Source organism: Drosophila arizonae, chromosome 5 (assembly GCF_054131065.1).
Source record: "Drosophila arizonae isolate 15081-1271.41 chromosome 5, UAZ_ARI_1.0, whole genome shotgun sequence".
NCBI lineage: Eukaryota > Metazoa > Arthropoda > Insecta > Diptera > Drosophilidae > Drosophila > Drosophila arizonae.
The window spans coordinates 5,803,865-5,823,097 of record NC_142925.1 but is presented as its reverse complement, the minus strand read 5'-3'; the positions used below and the strand labels follow the sequence as shown (position 1 = coordinate 5,823,097).

At 40.4% G+C, this 19,233-nt stretch overlaps 3 protein-coding genes across 17 annotated transcripts; 2 read left to right on the top strand and 1 right to left on the bottom strand.

Annotated features, from left to right (window-relative positions):
• Positions 1 to 650: 650 nt before the first annotated feature.
• On the top strand, positions 651 to 7,060 carry LOC108615425 (nose resistant to fluoxetine protein 6). 4 transcript variants are annotated; one of them, XM_089471529.1, is made up of 7 exons: positions 651 to 1,150; positions 2,310 to 2,568; positions 3,804 to 4,173; positions 4,252 to 5,098; positions 5,722 to 6,087; positions 6,144 to 6,687; positions 6,742 to 7,060. In XM_089471529.1, exons 3-7 carry the CDS (start codon positions 3,810 to 3,812, stop codon positions 6,862 to 6,864), a joined length of 2,244 nt encoding a protein of 747 aa, XP_089327655.1. In that variant the 5' UTR covers positions 651 to 1,150; positions 2,310 to 2,568; positions 3,804 to 3,809; the 3' UTR covers positions 6,865 to 7,060. The 4 variants fall into 4 exon arrangements, with proteins under 4 accessions (XP_089327655.1, XP_017865390.1, XP_089327654.1 ...); XM_018009901.2 differs by lacking the exon at positions 2,310 to 2,568; XM_089471528.1 differs by lacking the exon at positions 651 to 1,150 and having other exon boundaries at positions 1,168 to 2,568.
• Positions 5,470 to 19,098, bottom strand: magu (SPARC related modular calcium binding-like protein magu). 12 transcript variants are annotated; one of them, XR_016270557.1, is made up of 12 exons: positions 13,666 to 14,403; positions 10,217 to 10,385; positions 9,663 to 10,147; positions 9,429 to 9,543; positions 8,603 to 8,848; positions 8,378 to 8,532; positions 8,032 to 8,297; positions 7,838 to 7,969; positions 7,648 to 7,787; positions 6,950 to 7,568; positions 6,778 to 6,889; positions 5,470 to 6,714 (listed from the first exon to the last, which is right to left on the bottom strand). XR_016270557.1 is itself a non-coding variant. In XM_089471530.1 (11 exons), the coding sequence occupies exons 2-11, from the start codon at positions 13,789 to 13,791 to the stop codon at positions 7,507 to 7,509; spliced, it is 1,896 nt and encodes a 631-aa protein (XP_089327656.1). In that variant the 5' UTR covers positions 13,792 to 14,080; positions 18,940 to 19,098; the 3' UTR covers positions 7,230 to 7,506. The 12 variants fall into 12 exon arrangements, 8 of the variants coding, with proteins under 8 accessions (XP_089327656.1, XP_089327657.1, XP_017865398.2 ...); XR_016270555.1 differs by having other exon boundaries at positions 5,470 to 6,705; XR_016270556.1 differs by having other exon boundaries at positions 6,778 to 7,568.
• Def (Defensin) lies at positions 16,741 to 17,998 on the top strand. Its single transcript, XM_089471540.1, has one exon. The coding sequence runs from the start codon at positions 16,859 to 16,861 to the stop codon at positions 17,126 to 17,128; it is 270 nt and encodes an 89-aa protein (XP_089327666.1). The 5' UTR covers positions 16,741 to 16,858; the 3' UTR covers positions 17,129 to 17,998.
• Positions 19,099 to 19,233: the final 135 nt, after the last annotated feature.

Genomic DNA, 19,233 nt, shown 5'->3' with positions numbered 1-19,233 from the left:
TGACCGCACTGATTTGAGAAGCAGGTTGAAGAGCGTTGCCAGCTGTTTGCTAATGTTGCGCGCTCAATAGGCTTTTGTTCAAATAGTACTTTCACTTTATTTGAATTAACAGAAGTATTTTCTCTCTATTAAAGCAAATACTCTCAACCTACCTTTGCAGAATATTTTTCAATTAAAATCTTATCGTACTTTATATCGATCAATGTCCCTACTTATTTCCGTACCTCTCTCTCTCTCTCTCTCTTTCTCTCACTTAGCAGCTCATTAACAACATCCCCCTTTCTCCTTCTTGGTGAATGTTTCTTACTTTATATAATTAAATTCAAAGATGCTAATTTTAAAAGTTACACCGCTCATGTATTATAGTTAATTCACTTTGTCTAAAACTGGAAATTAATTCTATAATTTACGGTTAATTAACGTTCAGCAAGTACAAAATGTTCATTATCAAGTCAGTGAACGAACAGGATGAGAATTCTCTGGCAATGGTAAACAAGAACGACCAGGTCACCTTGTACATCGCAAGCTAAATGACATGCGCGCCGGTAAATGCAGGACAGGAGGACAGAGAGATAGGAGAGACAGACACACGTACAGCAATTACAACAAATAGTTTAAGGGAGTTACGAAAAAAAAAAGTAACCAAGCGACTAAAAATGTTTTGTTTTGATGGGTTCGCATTGATGAGGTCTTACGCTCTCTTGTTGGTGTTGTTATTGTTATTGTCGCTGAATCTTTTTACAGCTGCTGCTGCTGCTGCGGCTGCTGATGCTGTGAGTGCTGCTGCTGCTGCTGCTGTTGCGGTCGCCGCTACCTGTTCACGTGCTGCGTTTCGAGTTTGCCGAGTTTATAAATGTTAAAGAAAAGACGCTGGGCGCAGCAGTTTCGCGGTAAAACTCAGACGTGCGCAAAGTCAAGCAGAAAATTAAGCGAATTTAGATTAATGTTTTTGTTACCCTCCGCATGTGATGTTATAATTTGTTATAGTTTTTTGGTTTTACGAATGCCTCGATACAACGAAATTAGCGCAAAAGCCTAACGAAACAGCGCAAACATAAAGAAAAATTTATACAGTGAAATCGAAAGTGAAGCACAATTTAAATTGATTTAATTTGTTGTGACGCGTTAAATAAACTAACGGTGTCTTAAAGTAAGTTGCATTGCAAATCCTACACTGAGGTGATCCCAATGAAAATCTGAATTTAAGGGTGAACGAAATAATTACAATTAATTTGGTTGCAGATATTAAGCAATAAATCTGAATGAGAATGCGAAGCAGATTTCATTCTGAATGTTATGCAAATTTTGCTAAGTGAATTTTATCTTGTGATAATTCAAATTATATATATATATGTATATATATATAGGCTGAACGAAATAGATAGAGTGGAAATTGGTTGAATTAAAGTGAAGAACAATTATAACTTTTCTTATTTAAAACGAAGACAAGTGAAAGCCAATTTTGGACTGAAGATATATAAAGCAATAAGAATTCTATGGAGAACAAATGACATTGTAAAATAAATAAGCAGATCTTTAAAAATGAGATCTAACTACATTTTTCATTAAATTTAAATGAGAATCTTTAAAGTGAAGTCAAGTTCATTTCAAAGTTGAATTATGTAATTAAAAAATCTGAGCTTGACTTAAAAAATAAATATGAAACAATAACGCGTATAAATGAAGTGAATTTCGAAAAAATGAATAACAAATATGTATATCAATAATAAATTCAAACGAAGTGAAATTGAATTTTGAAATTTAAATAAGTTAACTGTAACTTACACTAAGGCTCTTATGTGTTATATGTTAATGACCCACATAAAAAGGCGTTTTAATGCCTTCAATAAAACAAATTAGTTTTAAAAATAAATGGTGAAAACTCATTTAAATTACATTAATTCTTGCATGATCTTGAAATAAGTTCAGATTATCTGACACTACGTTAAATTACAGATCTTAATGATCGGCATTAAAATGGAGCTGTCGCAATAGCCGTTCCAACACACATGTTGAAATATCCACAGCACTTGGACAAGCATCTTTGACTACATATTGACTTAGGTCAAAAAAGCTCATTGACTTCAATCCATAATAATAATAATAATATTTATAGAGTAAGACATCCAAACCCACGAACAGCCAACTGGCTGTATAACATTTTCATTATATTAACACCCAAACGCAATCATCAAACTCGAAATGAAATGAGTTAGCTGCCAAATGTATTGGGTTGCAACATCTTCAGTTTTTTTTTTTTTTATATATGTTGCCAAAAATGGGCATTATGGAAACGGATCCCACTAAAGGTGAAGGTACCGGCTGATTTGCATTGTATATAACCAAAAACTGAATAAGAAGAAGAAGAAGAAGAAGAAGAAGAGTGGGAAGCACAACAACAACAAAAGTATAACAAAAAAGAGATGCAAAACCCAAAGGCGGGTTTGCCCTTGAAATGGTTTCATCGAAGAGCAATTAACTAACCAGCTATCGAAAGGGGCTTACAGAAAAAAACAAAACAAAAAAACTATGTCAGACAACTCTATATATAAGGAGTATGTTTTTTAAGTATGTTTTTTATGAATTGAATTTGGTTTTCAGATTTTTTGCACATGTCGCACTGTTTGCTGAGGCCGCAGGGCTTCATTTGAACGAATGTCTCCGCAGTTGCCGCATTTGATTTCGTTGAACAACTGTGTAAATATTTATAAGTCTTCCTGAAAAGACGCGTATTTACCCAACGCTAAACATAATTCACAATTGATAATGCAAAAGCAAATAGAGAATAAGCTGGCAAAAATTTATAGTTCGATCATACGGCTAATAATACGCAGGCAAAGTAGTTGTAGACCACAGAGAACATAGAAAAGTAAATAAACTTCATTTGATCATAAATAGATAGCGTAAAGGAGTCTTAGATCATACAACCTAATATAGGCCATTTAAAGTTCTCATTAATCATTTGTATTGCATTGATAATGCAAGACTAAATTTTAAGAAAATGCAATTATAGCAGTCAGCTGGATATCATTCAAGCTGCGCTGACAAGGAAAAGTATAACAGTCAGCTGCTGTCAGCTAGGCAAACATGACGGCAAGGAAATATATCATAACAGTCAGCTAGATGTCTGCTAGGTAGAATTTCAGTTTTATGTAAAACAATTTTAAATCTCGCAAAAACAATTTTAAATCTTAGCAAAAAGAAGTTATCTTAGTCACGAGCTATGCCCTGTTTACATTTTAAACTATATAAAGAAAAACCTTCGTAGAGCAATTAGGTTTATTATGGAACGAATTGCAAGAGGGCTTTGGAGGTGATATTATTGGCAAGTTCGTAATTGACTGACGCCCCAATAAACCTTCAGGTGACTTGAGACTTTAATTGTTTTTTCACTTGTTGTGTGTATTTTATGTATTTGTTAGCTATGGATGTATATATGTATGCCATGGGGTGACATTGAACCGCACTTACGATATGCCCAAAAAGTAATTGATATTTGAACTTGATTTGCTTGTGGCCGAGGTAGCGGCGCTGTGATCTATGGCTCATTGTCATTAACAGCTAATGAACAGGCTATTTGTTAAATTCAGATATCTCTTGGATAAGCCTGGAAAGCTACTCAAATAGAGTTCCGCTGGGGGAAGTATTGTGAATGCGGTATGACTACGTATGTATTGATTGCCGTATTGCTGCATTGCTCTACAGCCAGTCACTAATTGTATTTGCACACTTGTTAAGTGAACACTCAAGCATATTCATATAGCATTGACAATGCAACTAATTCATTTGAGTTTTGCTTACAGTTAGATATGCCACGATACGGATATGGTATAGCATCCACAGCCCTCTGGCTCAGTCTCCTGCTGGGGAGTTGTGTTGGCATACAGAATGAGTCGACGCTGCAGTTGCAGACGTTTGATCATGCGATTCTTAATGGCAGCAATATCTGGTCCAACAAGGACTTGGAAGTGACTGTGACAGCGAATGCAAATGAAGTCGAGAATGATGATGATGGAGCCAAGACAGACAGACACGAAGCACTGCTCGCTCAGAGCTCCATCATCTACGGATTGACAGAAGTGGCCAATGCGAGCAATGTGAATCCCATTTGCCATGCACAATTGAAGCACGTGCAGCGCAGCATCCTCAACAAACAGCCTTGGGCTCTAAAAGGTGATGATTACTTATTGATTACTGAACGAGTACCCTCATAACGGTATAAGAGCTTACCTTTTACTTTTTGCTGTACAGTGCTCGATGCTTCGGGTGGCAAACCGTCGGGTTTTATATTTGGCCAAAACTATTGGCTGGGCAGTCGAGAGGCTTGCGGCAGCATGCAGCGACCTCTGGGCATAACGCTGTCCAAGCAGTACAAGCGTCAAATGCATAACGGATTAATTACACAGCAGTCGCCCTTTGATATGGACTATCGCGTCATCTATTTGCGACACAATTCACCTTGGCAGGTGGAGCTGAAGCTGATGTCCGAGCAAATAATACACATCGGTCTCTGTTTGCCCAGCTCGTGCAAGTCGAGCGAGATACAACAGTTGACCAGCGACTATATGGCGGGCAGCTTCAAGGACAGCGACATCTTCGAAATGCAGCCCGAGGTGCTCTACGTTAAGGACCTGAAGCTGAGAGACGTATTCTACAACCGGCTGAGCTTCAAGCTTGTCGTGGGCTTCGTGTTGGCCACTTGTGCCTTCATGCTCTGCGCCCAGCAGCTGAGCGTGGCCAAACAGCTGCCAGCGGACGGGCATGTGGATGGCGCTGGCCTCGCACCCGTCGAATCGGAAATCTGGCGAGCTTTGCATTTTCTGCTCAAGTGGCGTCCCGTGCAGAGCTTCGTCAGCTGCTACGATGTGGCCAACAATTGGCGGCGCATCGTTGCCACGCGTGAGAACAGCTCCTCGGAGATCCCACTGCTCAATGGACTACGCTCTGTGTGCGCTGTCGGCATATTGATCTTCCATGTGATGTGGTTCATGTACTTCACGGTGCACAACAAAGCGACGCTCCTGGCCTATGGCGAGCAGATCTTCTTTCAGTACATATCATCGGCTCCCTTGTTGGTGGATGTCTTCTTTACCATCAGGTGAGTGAAGGAATTGCTTATGAATTGAAAAATACAATTTTTCGGATAAGTTTTCGAAGTGCTGAATTCGCATCTAAAATTGTCAGGGATTTAAATATGATAAACTAAATGTTTGAAAGGTAGTTTTTGAGTCCTGTATCTTTGGCATAGTTGTTTTTCACTTAAATAGTCTTATTATCTGAACTTACTTAAACTTGAACTCTATATACGCTTTATATTATTATGTTGTCTTTTTCCTCGAAAAATATTTTCTACTAAATTCATTGAACGGCTGTCCTTCAACTTGTTAAAACAATATCAGTTTAGGTGTTATCTGCTTACATTAACTTGCACTTGTATTTAATTAAAAAAATGTTTTCTTGCCACAGAAATATTATATATTGAATTTATTGTCCAGCTGTCCTTCAACGGACGTATTCCAGTATTAAAAAATAATTAAAATAAGTTTTAAAGGAGAGTAGTCAGTTATCTGAGTCTGACATCAAATGAACCAATTATGAATGGGAAGTTCTAGTTTTGTCTTATATCCTAGTTCAGCACATGAGGAAGCTAATAAGATTTTTGAATTTGAACATGCTGTGTTAATCTGCCTTATTTTGCTAAATTTTTCTTCTTCTTCACAGTGGTTTTTTGCAGACGTACAACTTTTTACGCAATACAAAGCAATTGCAGGCAATACGTGATAATGGTTCTATAGCCAATGTGAAGCTCTTTTGCAAGTTACTGTTTCATCGTTATTTAAGACTTGTACCGCTCTATCTGATTGTCATGGGCAGCGTGGATTTGGTTTTTGCCTACATTGGCGACACCTCGGTCTATCACATCAATGAACGTTTCGATGAGATCTGCAGTCAGCATTGGTGGCGCAATTTGCTCTTCATACAGAACTTCTATGATTTCAATGATCTATGCCTGAATTGGAGCTGGAGCATGGCGTGTGATATGCAATTCTTTTTAATTGCAAATGCCATTTTGTTTCTATATGTCAAGTGAGTTGATCACGATCTCGATTGTGTGCGCTCTATTAAACTCATTTGCTTTGCAGGCATCCCAAGTCGGCGAAGTTGCTGACTCTCGCTGGACTCGTGGCCAATATTGTGTGGTCCTTTGGCATTGGCATCAAGAGCAACTTTGAGTTCTCCTTTGACATAGTCTATGGCACCAGCTCACAGATCTATATAAATCCCATTGTGCGCGTGCTGCCCTATATTGTGGGCTCCATAGTAGCCTTCTGCCTGGCAGAGCGCCGTGTCAGTTATCAGTTGAGTGAGGGGCAACAACGTTGGCTATGGCACTTCTGCCTGCTTGTCTTTGTGATCTGCATCCACTCGACAATCAAACGGGACTTGGGATACATGATAACCATTGTTTTGTTCGCCTTGGGTCGGATTTGCTTCTCGTTGAGTGTTTGCTGGATGATTGTGGGCAGTGCAACGGGTCGGGGCGTTTGGTGGTCTCGTCTGCTGGAAGCACGCTGCTTTCAGCATTTGAATCGTGTATCCTACGCCTTCTACTTGCTCAATCCTTTGATAATATCCCTGATCTACGGTCTCAGTAGCTCCAGCACGCATGCCGACCCCATTATGCTGGTATGTAGGTTAATGAATCTATATTTTCTTATAATAAGCATTTGTTTATTTCAGTGCATTATTTGTTGCGGATTTACATTGATTGTCTACCTGGCGTCCATTGTTTTTTCAATGGCATTCGAGTTGCCATACAGCAATTTGTCAAGTTTGTTATTAAGAAAACCAAAAACTACCTAATTTTGTAAGCAACTCTTGCTCTGTTCTGTGAACAATTGATGCATTTAGTATACTATTAAGTATGTATATAATTCACGAAACGTACCCAGGTTTATCGATATTCAAGTCTATGTATATAAATATATAATTATTTAGTGTTATATTGCTAACCAAATAAAGTGAAACACGCGATTTTACGGTTTTAACTAAACTGAAATGCTTATCGATAAACTTATTGGCGGGCTGCAGTGGAGCAGTAAAATGCGTGCGCAGCCGACCTTAAGCGACGCAAATTTGAGCGTGGTGGGATTGTAAGCGCACGTTTGCTTGGCACGCCGTGAAGTTGGCTGCAATAGTAAGCGCGCCAATGAAAAAATATTCAAATATTTTAAGTTTGATCATTTTGTGATCAGTTTTTCATTACAATTAACCTAAACATTTATATTCATTAATATTTACAACACTAATTACATACATATGTGAATCGTAGAATCTATATGCTAGGAATGTGAGTGTGTGTGCGGGTGAGTGTGAGTGTGTATGTGTATGTGTTTGTGTGTGTGTGTATGAGTGAGTGAATATATTCAAGCACTTCCTCGCAACATGGCACGACATCTAATGAGTAGCAGCCCAAAAACAAGCAACGTTCATCATTATAAAAAACTAATCTTTAAGATATTGCTCCAACGGATTTGATCCCAGGAGCCTCGACGTAGCCGTCTCGTCTAAAAGAGAAAGAGTGAGAAGAGGACAGAGGAAGAATTAGCATGAAATTGTTGTATATATGAGGTAATCTACACTCACTTGACTGTGTCGGCTTGACAGTCGTGGTGCTCTCTGCTCGCTGCGATTGCAGACAGTTCAACCACTCGGACAACGAGATTATCTTATCGTCATTCGCATCACAGTAGCGTGGCAATTTTTTGCCACATTTGCTTAAATTGCTGCAAAAGACGTTTTTATTTAAAAAAAAAAAGGTACTAAAGTTACACACCTGGATCTGGTGACCAGATCCCGAAAGACTTTCCACTCTTTGCGCTCCCACGACTTGTTTTTGTTTTTGTCCAGAAAAACAAAACTCAGCGTGGCAATGCGTTCATCCTCTGACTTCCACAAGGTCGAGTTGCTAAATTTCATATATAGTTGACTTAGTCATTGGAGGCATATGCATTTAATATATCAACTTACCCCGAATTACTGCTTGGTAATATTTGAGTGTTGAAAAACGCTTTGAGTTCTTTGAGAAATTGCGTTTTTCGTGGCTCGGTGCAGCCTTTCATGGGTCGCACGGCGCTGACCTCATCACACTGGGGCCTCGTCTGACCGAAGGTGCCGGGAATATTCTTGCCCGTCTCCTCGTTGACACACCAGCAGATGGAGCTGTAGCACTGAACCCGCTTATAGCGACCATCGGGCATGCATTCGGGCACGTAGAACGATCTGTTGCCGTCATGCTGAAAATGTTTTCAAGTTAACATCGTTGCATGGATATTGGGCGATTGGGCAGGAGAAAGTTGGATCCGATTGGACTTACGCGCTGCTCCTCACGTGCCACTGCTCGATCTGTCCAGCAGTTGGCATCGACTTCGCTGTCGTTGTTCGTTGTCTCAGCTGTTTTGTCCATCAGAACTGTGAACGAAAGGCCCATTAGAATAGACTCGATACTGCCCTTTGAAAGCATGCCAAGTGCTATTGGATGTTACTTGGATGTATTATTCAAAAATAAATTCGTTAGTCTCGTAGCCCCAGAGGTACGTACAATTAACTGGCGATATGCGATGTGAATATTGTGTCATGCTTGAGTCCTCAACCTCGCCCGTATAGTCATCATCGTCGTGCTCCTCGCTTCCATTGCCCAGCTCATGGATACGCGAATTGCCTCCGATTATATTCGTGTTTGTATGATCTTGATTGATATTTGTATGGTGTATGTTATAATGCGTGCGACGTGGTATTGTGGGCGATATAATGGAGCTGATCGTTGGACTGCTTGTCAGCATTTTACCTGTAGATGGAGGGGGCGGCAGGAATTTTGTTTGGTTTGGTAGATGGAAACAAGAAACAGAGAACAGAGAAACACACACAACATAAACATTTATGGTTAAGGTAAGTAAATATTACAAATTTTGGTACTCATGCAACAGGACTACATCATGCACTGCCTCTCTCTGTGATTCTTATATTGTTAAAATACTACCCCTAGTTAGGTATGCTGTTAAATGTTCTAATTTATAATGTTGGCTTATCTAAGAGGCACAAACTAATGGCTTTCTCTATGATTATCAGAAAGCAGTACTGCATTTCTCTGTGATTTGCACTTGGGAGGCTGTGATATATGAATAGATAAGCAAACGGATGAGCCTAAGTCATAATTTCTGAACTAGTTTTCCCTATTGCCTTTCTCAGTGATTCTTACTAGGTCAAGTTACTGTTCCATTTAGTTATACAGCTCAATATTCCCAGGTATAAACATAGCCCATGCAATACTTAGTCTACAGTTGATATCATGCATTGCCTCTCTCTGTGATTCTCATATACTACCCATGCAGTTAAGTATTCTATATTATATTTAAAGAGCTACTTACGTTGACTGGCATCTTTGGTCAGGCAGCTGCTCCACTCCAGACGCGACAGGCTATCGTCTCTGTTGACATCACAGTATTTGCCAAAGGCACGTCCACAACGTCTGGGCTTAACCAACTGCATATGTGTATAGGTGTGTGTGTGTGTGTGTGTGCATACAAAATAGAGTGTTTCGAGTTTCGAGTTATATTGTGGTTGACTGAGTGACATGGACAGCTACAGCAATAGCTACTCACCCGCTTGACAAGCTTCTTGAGCTCACGCACTTCTTGCCTGTCCAGCAACTGATTGGCATTCCCATCCATTTGGGCAAACTTCCAATCCAGTATAGCCGCATCGCTCAAGCCACCGGCTGGCAACGTCTGGCCGGATCTGGCGTGCTCGCTGCGCAGCAATTCGATTAAGTGACTATTGAATGCCTGCCGATCCGTTTTGCTGCACGCCCGGTGTCCGTTGCCAGCTTCACGGCTATCCGCATCCGAGTTGAGCTGACGCTGAGGCGATCGCCGACGATTGCTGCGCCTGAAGGCGCTGCACTTCGGTCGGCTGCGGCGCGTCGATGTGTTCTTAATGGGATTACCGCTGCTGTCGCTGCACCAGCAGCCGGTGTCGCCCAGGCACTGTACGGCTGCATAGTTGCCGTCGCTGCGGCAACGCGGAAAGAATATTTTCGGATTGCGTTCACGCTCGCGCCTAGCATATTGACGTGCCACCAGGCAGCCTAAAGGTGTAGACACAGAGAGAGAGAGAGAGATGTTAGGGAATTCCCAACTAAATCTCGAGATCTTACCTTTGCAATTGCCGCGATGCTTAAGGCTAACCTGATGGCCGCTGCACTGCACCCGCAGCAGGTGACAGCGTGTGGGATAGGTCTGATCGTCTGTGCCACAAACAGGCTCCATTTCGCTCTCGTCGCATTCGCCTTGCTTGGCGGCGCACTCGGACAGCGACTGCGACAGCTGGCAAAAAGGTGTGAGGGAAGTGAAGGTGTGAGTAAAATATTTGCTTTACTATGCGACTTACACGCCAAAATACGTTAAGATACATATATGTATATATAAATATATACAGAGAGAGATAGGCAGTTATAAATAATAATATCAAGCACGCGTTAAATGATTTATTACATTTATGGTCGCCAAAATCAAGTCTTGCATACGAATCAGTTGGCCGGGCTGGGATCGCTCGCGGGGCACGGTGCAAGAGCACTGAAAATCAAACTGATTCAAGCCATATAACTTGAATATGGCATCTCAGTGGCTGCCACCATTTGAATGTCTGGCCAAATATTATGGCCAGACCAACTGGCTAACCACTTGAAGCTGAAAAAAAAATTTTTAAAAAACTTTTTTCGAGCTGACTACGCGTAATTCTAGTTTACTCCAAATAATAACGAGCGTATAAAAAAATTACTAATTTGGCCCCCACACATCGCCTCCCCTTGCAATTGCGTAGCGCTTGGGTTTTGTCATTGCAGCAGCTTTTGTATACCCTATTGAAAATGCGAATTACGGGCATGATATACCCGACTATATGCAAATTTGTGTAACAGGCGGACCAAGGTGCGTGGCTGATTATGATTTTGATAGTCCCTTGTTGCATATATCCGTTACGCCTTATATCCGTTGTCTATCTGCCTGCTCGTCGGACCAAATATTATATTATCTATATATTATCTATCTCTCTATCAGACAATTCATCTTCACTTTATATAACCGTCGGATCGATTCCTTCTTTGTTTCTCTTTCTGATTGTCTCTCTGTACCACTCGTCTGCCTGTCCATCTGCGCATTCGTCTGTGGAACCTTTTCTTACCCATATATCATACACCATGACTCATCTCAGCTATTACGCTAATCGCACAGGGTATCTGCCAGTCGTTTACTTCTGACTAAAAGCGACTACCACTTTTTATCGTCGATTTGCTGCTCTTTAGATAAACTACAACAATTTTCTTGACACTAATTAGTTACAAGCTGCGCTCAAGAGCCGTGCGAAATAGAGTTGTATAGCTGCACAAGATATTTCTACTATGATTGCAAATTATTAGATGACATCGAAGTGCTCGTATTTCAACAACTTTTATGTGCACATTGGAAAAGTTCTTAGACACAATTATTATTTTTTATTAAATATAAAATTCTACAACTGGTTTAGCACCTTAGAGTTTGCAATATTTGCATCATAAAATCGCTTACTTTAGTTTCATCTTAATTGCTTTTAAAGCTTCAGTTCAAATGTTCCAATTCATGTTCCTGAGCTCATCAATTATAATAAAAGCGGCCGTAATTTAAAAAAAACGTGTATATTTTTAAAACTTTTTATAGTAGCTATTAGAGCTTAGTTACAATGTTTCAGTCCATGTTCTAACACTTTTGTATTATAATAGCTAAAATATGGCCAAGTTACTGAAGCTTACTTTAACTAATTAGAATGTCTGTCTAGCTTGCTTTAAATGTTTCATTCCACGTTTTTAGACGGGTATATTCAGTCCGATTTAGTTCCATGCCATATTCCTAGGCTTATAAGATATCATTAAAGCTGCTTTCAAAGAAGTCAACATGTGAGTCCGAGCTGCTTGCATTTGTTTCATTCCACGTTCCTCAGCTTAACTATTCAATAATGTCTTATTTACACGAGTTCCATTTCGTATACCCTCAACTCAATAGCTTTCAATAAACACCAATTGAGCTGCTCTCGTTCCACAATAACCCAAAATTCTTACTCAACAAACTCTTCGACAATGGAGCGAACAGCCATAAAAAGAATGTATAACAATTATCATTTGTAAGTCCCATATTTGAAGAATGGAAACTCAATACCAGTAGCCCAAAAAGAGGAATGTTATACAATTGTACAACAATGACTTCTTATCAGGTATATGACCACACACACACACACACACACATACACAATGTCAGTTAGGGCAGAGGCGTAGCCATTTTGTATTGGCTCTCCGGGTTCTATTTGATTTTTGGAGCACGCGCTGGCATCGCGCTGTAATCGAATCGATCGTGAACAGGTGAGTCGCCGTTTTGAATTGCCTTAGACACATGGATAAACATGAAATTCATACAATATAGAAATGTATATATTCATATATACTTATATTCTATATACCATATGCAAATAGTGCTAGCTCAGCGCAGATGTCGTAAGGCGAGTAGCGAGGAATGATATACGAGACTGTCTCTAGCTCATCTGTATTAACTTATGAATTCGTCCAAATGCGGGGCGCCAATTGTCTAATTGTCAATGCAAATGGCATTTCTTTCTGTTTCCTATGCAAAAAAGGGCGTTATTCAGCAACGTGCCAGCCATAATGTGAAGATGTATATGAGTCTAAAATACCCTGCATATATATATAAATATATCATTTTTATATATGGCGACAGCTCAAGGATTATTATGTTCGATAACGACACAAAAAAAAAAAAAAAAAAAAAAAAAAGAGAGAAAAAAACAACAATTATTGACTGACAGTTCTCACGCTCGCAGTGGAGCTCGTGGCGGCGGGCAGGGAGAGTTCGGGGTGAGAATGAGAACAGCACTTGAAATACGGCTTCACACTTTGTCATCATCAGGCTGAGCGGGCAGCTTAGTGCCAATGGAACTGGACACTGCCAATGGCCAATGGACCATCTGCCTCCCCTTCCCTGCCCACTCTCTCGCTCCCACTACCTTTCTCTCTCTCTCTCGCACAGTCTATTCCTACCTGGCCAAAACGCTTTTGACTTGTGACCATTTTTATATATTTTACATCTCAGCACTTTTTGTGCCGATTCTTTTGCTGCTCCTCAAAAAAAAAAAAAAAAAAAAAAAAAAAAGCAAGAGGCAAGAGAACAACAAAACACGTTCGTCGGCCAGATGAAACAAAAACAAAGCCAAAGCCAAAGCCGAGCAGGAGCTGCGCGCAGACTTGAGGAACGGCAAGGGGCCTGGTGCTGAGGGCTAGGGGACTGTGGCTGGGGGCGAGGGTATTTGCCGGCAAAGCAGAAATCGCAGACAGCGCGGCGGCAGCTCTTCAACTTAAAAATAAAATACAAAAATAATACAAAAAGAAGGTGCAAAAAAAAAAAAGAAGAAGAAGAAGAGAGGAACAAAAGCTGGCTAAAAAGTCAAAGTCCGACTGTGCAGACAATTTGTAGCAATCAGGCTCAATCACAGTTTGCTCTACTCTCTCAATACCTGGAATATTCAAGTGTTTTCTTGGGATTTACACGCTCTCGGTTAACTTACGGGCAGATCAAGTCGCGTCTCCTGTGGATGCTGCTGCTCCTGCTGCTGCTGCTCCAAGCTCTCGACCATCAGCTGCGCGAGCAGCACACAAAATGTAATGCTTAAGCATTTGATAAACATTTTCATCAGATTTTTAATTCAAGTGTCAATAGAATTTGGTAATTTATTAACGGCACAAGCACAAGCTGATTATTGCATTATATATACCTATGTATATGGTATATAAAATATATATACATATATTTCTCAGATATTTCAAACTTTTTGCACAAATTCGCAATTCGCGTTGGCTTCTGTTAGAAATTGTTGTCTGCTTTATATATTATTTGTTTATCGATATCCGGCGGGCTATTTTTGGCTCAAATCTTGGCCAATTCGGTTGATAGAGATTGGATGTTACGCATATGTCTATACTCTAGATATAAATATATATATGTATATGTATATGTATATCGATGGCCGAGTGCTCGATGTATTTTAGCTTTATATGAACTTATGAAAGCTATAGCTATTGTTGTTGTTGTTGTTGTTGTGGCTGCTGCTGCTTGTTTGTTTGTTGTTTGTTTGCTGTTTACTGTTTACTGTTTGCTGTTTGCTGTTTGCTTGTTTGTATTTGCGCAAAAATTATACACAGAGTGAAAAATCGAGCCGCAGAGCGCGAGACTAAAACTGACAAAAAGTGAAAAACCAAACCGTGCGTCGCCAAGTTTCAAATACGACTGAAACGCAAGCAGTTCAATAGGAGTATAGTCGGGAATATATACATATATACATATACATATATATATGTATATGTATGTGGCCTAAAGTGGCCCTCGCCACAGACCGAGCGAGTGAGAGACTGAGAGTGGGAGAGAGAGGGGGCGAGCGAGCGTGTCTTGCACACGCGTATGCGCGCAAAAGAGACAGAGCGCGCGCACTGCGAAAGGGATAGCCAAATGCCAGCTGAGCGAGAGAGCAACATATACGCGAGGCATTGGTCAGCCGCATTGGGCCTCGCATCGACAATATCGTCGATGTCGCCACAATGTCTGGCAGTGTCTACTGCCATATCTTATCTTTATGCCTGCTTATACTGGTCCGGTCTGGCCTGGCCTGGCCTGGCCTGGACAGCGAGCGCTTAGCATAAAGGCACAGCGATCCTCTCTCACTCTCTCTGCATGTGTGTGCGAGTGTGAAATTTATCTTCCTTTGTATATCTGAAGAGGTTTTCGCCTCAGCCAAAGAGCCTAAAACAAAAAGAAGCCACTGCCAGTTGGTGGGATCAGCGACGCGATCTCTGAACCAGCTGTGGCCCAAGCAAAGGTAAAGGCGAAAAAAAAAAAAAACGAAAAGCCGAAGTTAAATAAAAGGAGAAGAAAATGAAAAACGTGAGCTATGTACTTGCAACTGGGACTGGGACTGGGACTGGGCTTGAGACTGGGTCTGAGACACACAGAGCTCCTGCCTCTCCTGCCTGCCAGGCAGTCAGTCGCACGTCTGTGATTTATAGAGCTGCTGCTGCCGCTGCCGCTGCCGCTGCCGCTGCCGCTTCTGCTGCTGTTGCTGCCCCGCCGGCCGGTGACGGTGCCCATGTCCATGTACCTGTCACTGTGTGCGTGTGCGTGTGTGTGTGAAACCTGCCAGACAGTGTGACGGCAAAAGCAGCGGCCCTTGCCTCTGACCCGCTCTCTGCCCCCTTCAGTCCATTGTGTAGTCTTTTTTTGTGGTCTTCTTTTATGGCCAGCCGAACATGCTATAGATATCGAAGTGTGTGTGTGCGTGTGTGTGTGTGTGTGTGTGCATTGGTAGGCTCAGACAGCGACTGGCAGACAGTATGACGCCAAATTCAATACACCAACATCGATAACAAAGGTAAACACACACACACACACAGAGGCAGAGGCAGAGACTGTAACACGGAGTCCATTCAATAAAGGGGTACAAGAAGAAACCACTCGAGCGGTGTCAATAATAATAATAGCCACAGTCCAATGGACAACGATGAAGACGCATTTGATAGTCCCCCCTCTCCACTTCGATGTTGATCAACAGAACACACACATACACACAAACAACAAAAAAAAGACCCAAAATTGAAACAGCAACAGATACAGATACAGATGCAGATACAGCTACAGATACAAAGATACAGAGACAAGACAAACATTACGCCCGCTCGTGTACTTAACTAATCATTCTGTGATGCTTCTTCTTATTTATTGGGTTTGTTTGTTTGTGTTCTTGAAGCTACAATTCGGCTGAAATGATTTGTTATAGCTACGCATTTATAGCTGTATCTGCAGCTAAATCTGTATCTGTATCTGTATCCGTATCTGTAGCTGTAGCTGCTGAGTATTAGAATCGAAATCGCAATCTCAATCGAAGTCGCAATTTGATTTGGATTTGGTATTGGAATCTGCGCACTTGCAAAACAATTAAACATTTTAGTGGAAAATCAAAGCATTTCGTTGAATATGGATGTAAACGATTGCATGATACTCGTTCAAGAACTAAAGCAGCTTATACAGTAAGAACGTTTGCGGATGTGAAAGGCTCTAATGGAACCATGAAACCCATCTTGCTGTCGGTAATATATATTATATATACCTTGCCCTATTGAGGGTATTTTTATTTTTGCCGATTTGATTTAATAAAGATTTCATAAGAAAATAAAGTTATATTTCCACTCAAAAATCTAAGACGCCGGTATAGATGAGAGTATATTCCCAAAGTCTCTGCAACAAACAGATATCACAGCCAACCAATATGCTCTTTTCAAATCTTAAACGAGTAGAACAATCTTGTGCTAAGCAAAACAAACTCAAACCAAATTAATTGCACAGTTCTTAAAAAGAATAATAAATTATTTTATACAAGAAATTTTGCACGCTTCAGCGAAATTTCGATAAATATTCTATACAGTCTAGATCTTGTTAAGTTTACGCTTCACTATATATGCATACATACATAAATATGTGCATGTATACATACATTCACATATATATGTAGATGCTCTTATCAACACTCCACAAAGCAATATGAATTTATAAAGTACCTTTGCAAGACTTCCCCATACGGGAACACCCTGAGCTGAACTCAGCTAAGAACCTTGATAATGTCGCGCTTTCCTGCATATAAAAGACTGTGCGAGTCTCAATGAGCATCAATAGTATCTCAGCCGAAAGTCCATCTGGAGCATTTAGCAGCAACCATGAAGTTCATCGTATACCTAGGCGTTCTCCTGGCTGTCGTGGTCTACTTCGCCCAGGCACAACCCTTGCCACAGGACTCACTCGATGAACGCGAGCCCGGGGCCGTGGAACCAACTCAGCAGGAGTCGCACAGTCGGCTAAAGCGTGCCACATGCGATCTGCTAAGCGGCTTCAGTGTGAATCACTCGGCCTGTGCTGTGCATTGCATTGGCCTAGGAAAGAGCGGCGGCTATTGCAATGATAAGGCTGTGTGTGTTTGTAGACGTTGAGTTACTTGGAATAAAATATGTATTCACATTTATATATATCTGTAGTATATTGAATATATTCGATAACTTAAAGTATTCAAGTCTCTGTACATGGATTTGATCAGGAATCCAACCGATATACATATCTATAAAGACACTCAATCGTAACTCAATAGATAAACATCAAGAAGGCTATAAACTGTTGAATATGTTCCTCCTCCTAAAAGCGACAGGTGATAAGAAAGAAATAATGTTGTATCCTTCTACATACCGAAATATAAGATCCCAGTTAAGATACCGAAAATTTCATGACCTACATAAGCAGATCAACACCAGCTAAATAAATTAAATAATGTAATAATGTTTAATTTTTCCGTATTTGACCAGCAATATCAGTACTCTGTTGAAAGCCCCCTGACTTATCTGGATGCATACATATTTATAGAGATAAATCTGTGTTTCAGGTATAAAAGGCTTCGGTTCACTGTCTTTACTATCGACAATCAGTTCAGCCTCCAAGCTGTCTACAAGTCAGAAGTTATACCGATTGAGGAAAATTTCAGCAAAAACTACAACAACCATGAAGCTCATCCTGGTGCTTACTATACTCATGTCTTTGACTTTGGTATACGCTGCCATCCAGCCAGTAGATCTTCAGCAAGCTGGTGTACAGGAGGTTCAGAAAGTGAGTCAAGATGAGATCCTCTCCACAAACCCGGGCAAACCAGAGTCAGATCTCGCAGCGCAAGATGCGCCAATAAGCCAGTTGTACATACCAGGAAGATGCGGTTTCGGTTATAGGAGAGTGTGCTATTGCCGAAGGCAGTTTTGATGGTATAACACACGAATTAAAGTGTAACATATAAATGCATATACCAACATTATAGAAAACTGTGTGTATTATTATATAAAATAGGCATAGGTATTTCAGATTTCAGTTTTAGCTGCAACTGATATTTCATTTCATCCATTTCCTTTCCCACCTGTCGTCACCTTTTCAATTGATTATCGCCTTGCTATGAACTGTGCCGCATTGCCGGTAGTCGGCAGTTTACGCAACCGGCTCATAGATGGCGCCAGCGTATATGTGCTTCATGTACTCGTATATTTTAATCAATTATATTTCAACGAACTTTTAGCTTAAAGTTCAAAAGCAGCAGCAGCATCAGCAGCAACAGACAGCGGAGAATTGACGGGCCTGTGAATTGTTTACTTTTGTTTCTTCTCACTTTTCACGCGAATTTAATGTTTATTTGATTTTAAAAGACTTTAATGGGCACGCTTATCGCATTTGCCCAGAGTTTTGGGTCAGAGCTGTCGACGCATGGGCACATGGGTTGTAGATCAGGAAAGCAAATGAATTGATAGCAAAAACTTAAATTCATTCTTAAATAAATTATGAAATCTTGCCTACGTTAATTTGCATATTGACTTATCACACATTAAATATATAGCTAAGCAAATACAATTCCACAATGAACTGTGCACACAAATGCTTATTCTTATCAATTAAATGAACACAAGCACTGAACAACAGGAGAGAAGAGAATGTGCTTCTGTGTCTACGATGCTCATTGCACAGCCGCAGTCTTCAGATACAAACACAGAGCAGAGCGCAGACACACGATCAATTAACGCCAATTATACGTGATCTCGAAACGAAATTGTTTAATAAAAAATTATTGGAATTAATACTGAATTGCGAGTGTCGTGGGCATTAATTTACAAAATGCTTTAAGTGTTATGTTACACTAACAAATGAAACCGGCCGGAACAACAGTAGCAGCAGCAACAACAACAACAACAGTTACATCAATTTCGGCTTGCTTTACTTTATATTTTCTAATTGTTGAATATTTGCCTCAATAGCGTCTCGATGAACCGCTCGCGAGAGTTACTTTATTTACACTGAGCCTTGAGTTATCAGCATTGCGCATTTCAAACATATACTACATATTATCTTTAATCTCGCAGCAGAACCTAGGAGAGAGAAATTATGCAAGAGAATACAATTTCGCCAGCAAACACATACCGCCAACAATTTAAATGTGTGAATTAAAATACTGGCAAAATACCAAAACTAAATGACAGCTGATCACTTTTCTGTGCTGTTATTTAACATTAGA

Bases quoted from the DNA above. Each gene is read 5' to 3' on its own strand.
- LOC108615425 (XM_089471527.1), top strand. The intron at 5,099-5,721 runs GTGAGTGAAGGA...TCTTCTTCACAG, and splicing joins GATGTCTTCTTTACCATCAG to TGGTTTTTTGCAGACGTACA. The intron at 6,688-6,741 runs GTATGTAGGTTA...TGTTTATTTCAG, and splicing joins ATGCCGACCCCATTATGCTG to TGCATTATTTGTTGCGGATT.
- Def (XM_089471540.1), top strand. From the start codon at position 16,859: ATGAAGTTCATCGTATACCTAGGCGTTCTCCTGGCTGTCGTGGTCTAC.
- magu (XM_089471530.1), bottom strand. From the start codon at position 13,791: ATGAAAATGTTTATCAAATGCTTAAGCATTACATTTTGTGTGCTGCTC. The intron at 8,849-9,428 runs GTAAGTAGCTCT...CTCCATCTACAG, and splicing joins GACCAAAGATGCCAGTCAAC to GTAAAATGCTGACAAGCAGT. The intron at 7,569-7,647 runs GTGAGTGTAGAT...TTTCTCTTTTAG, and splicing joins TGTCAAGCCGACACAGTCAA to ACGAGACGGCTACGTCGAGG.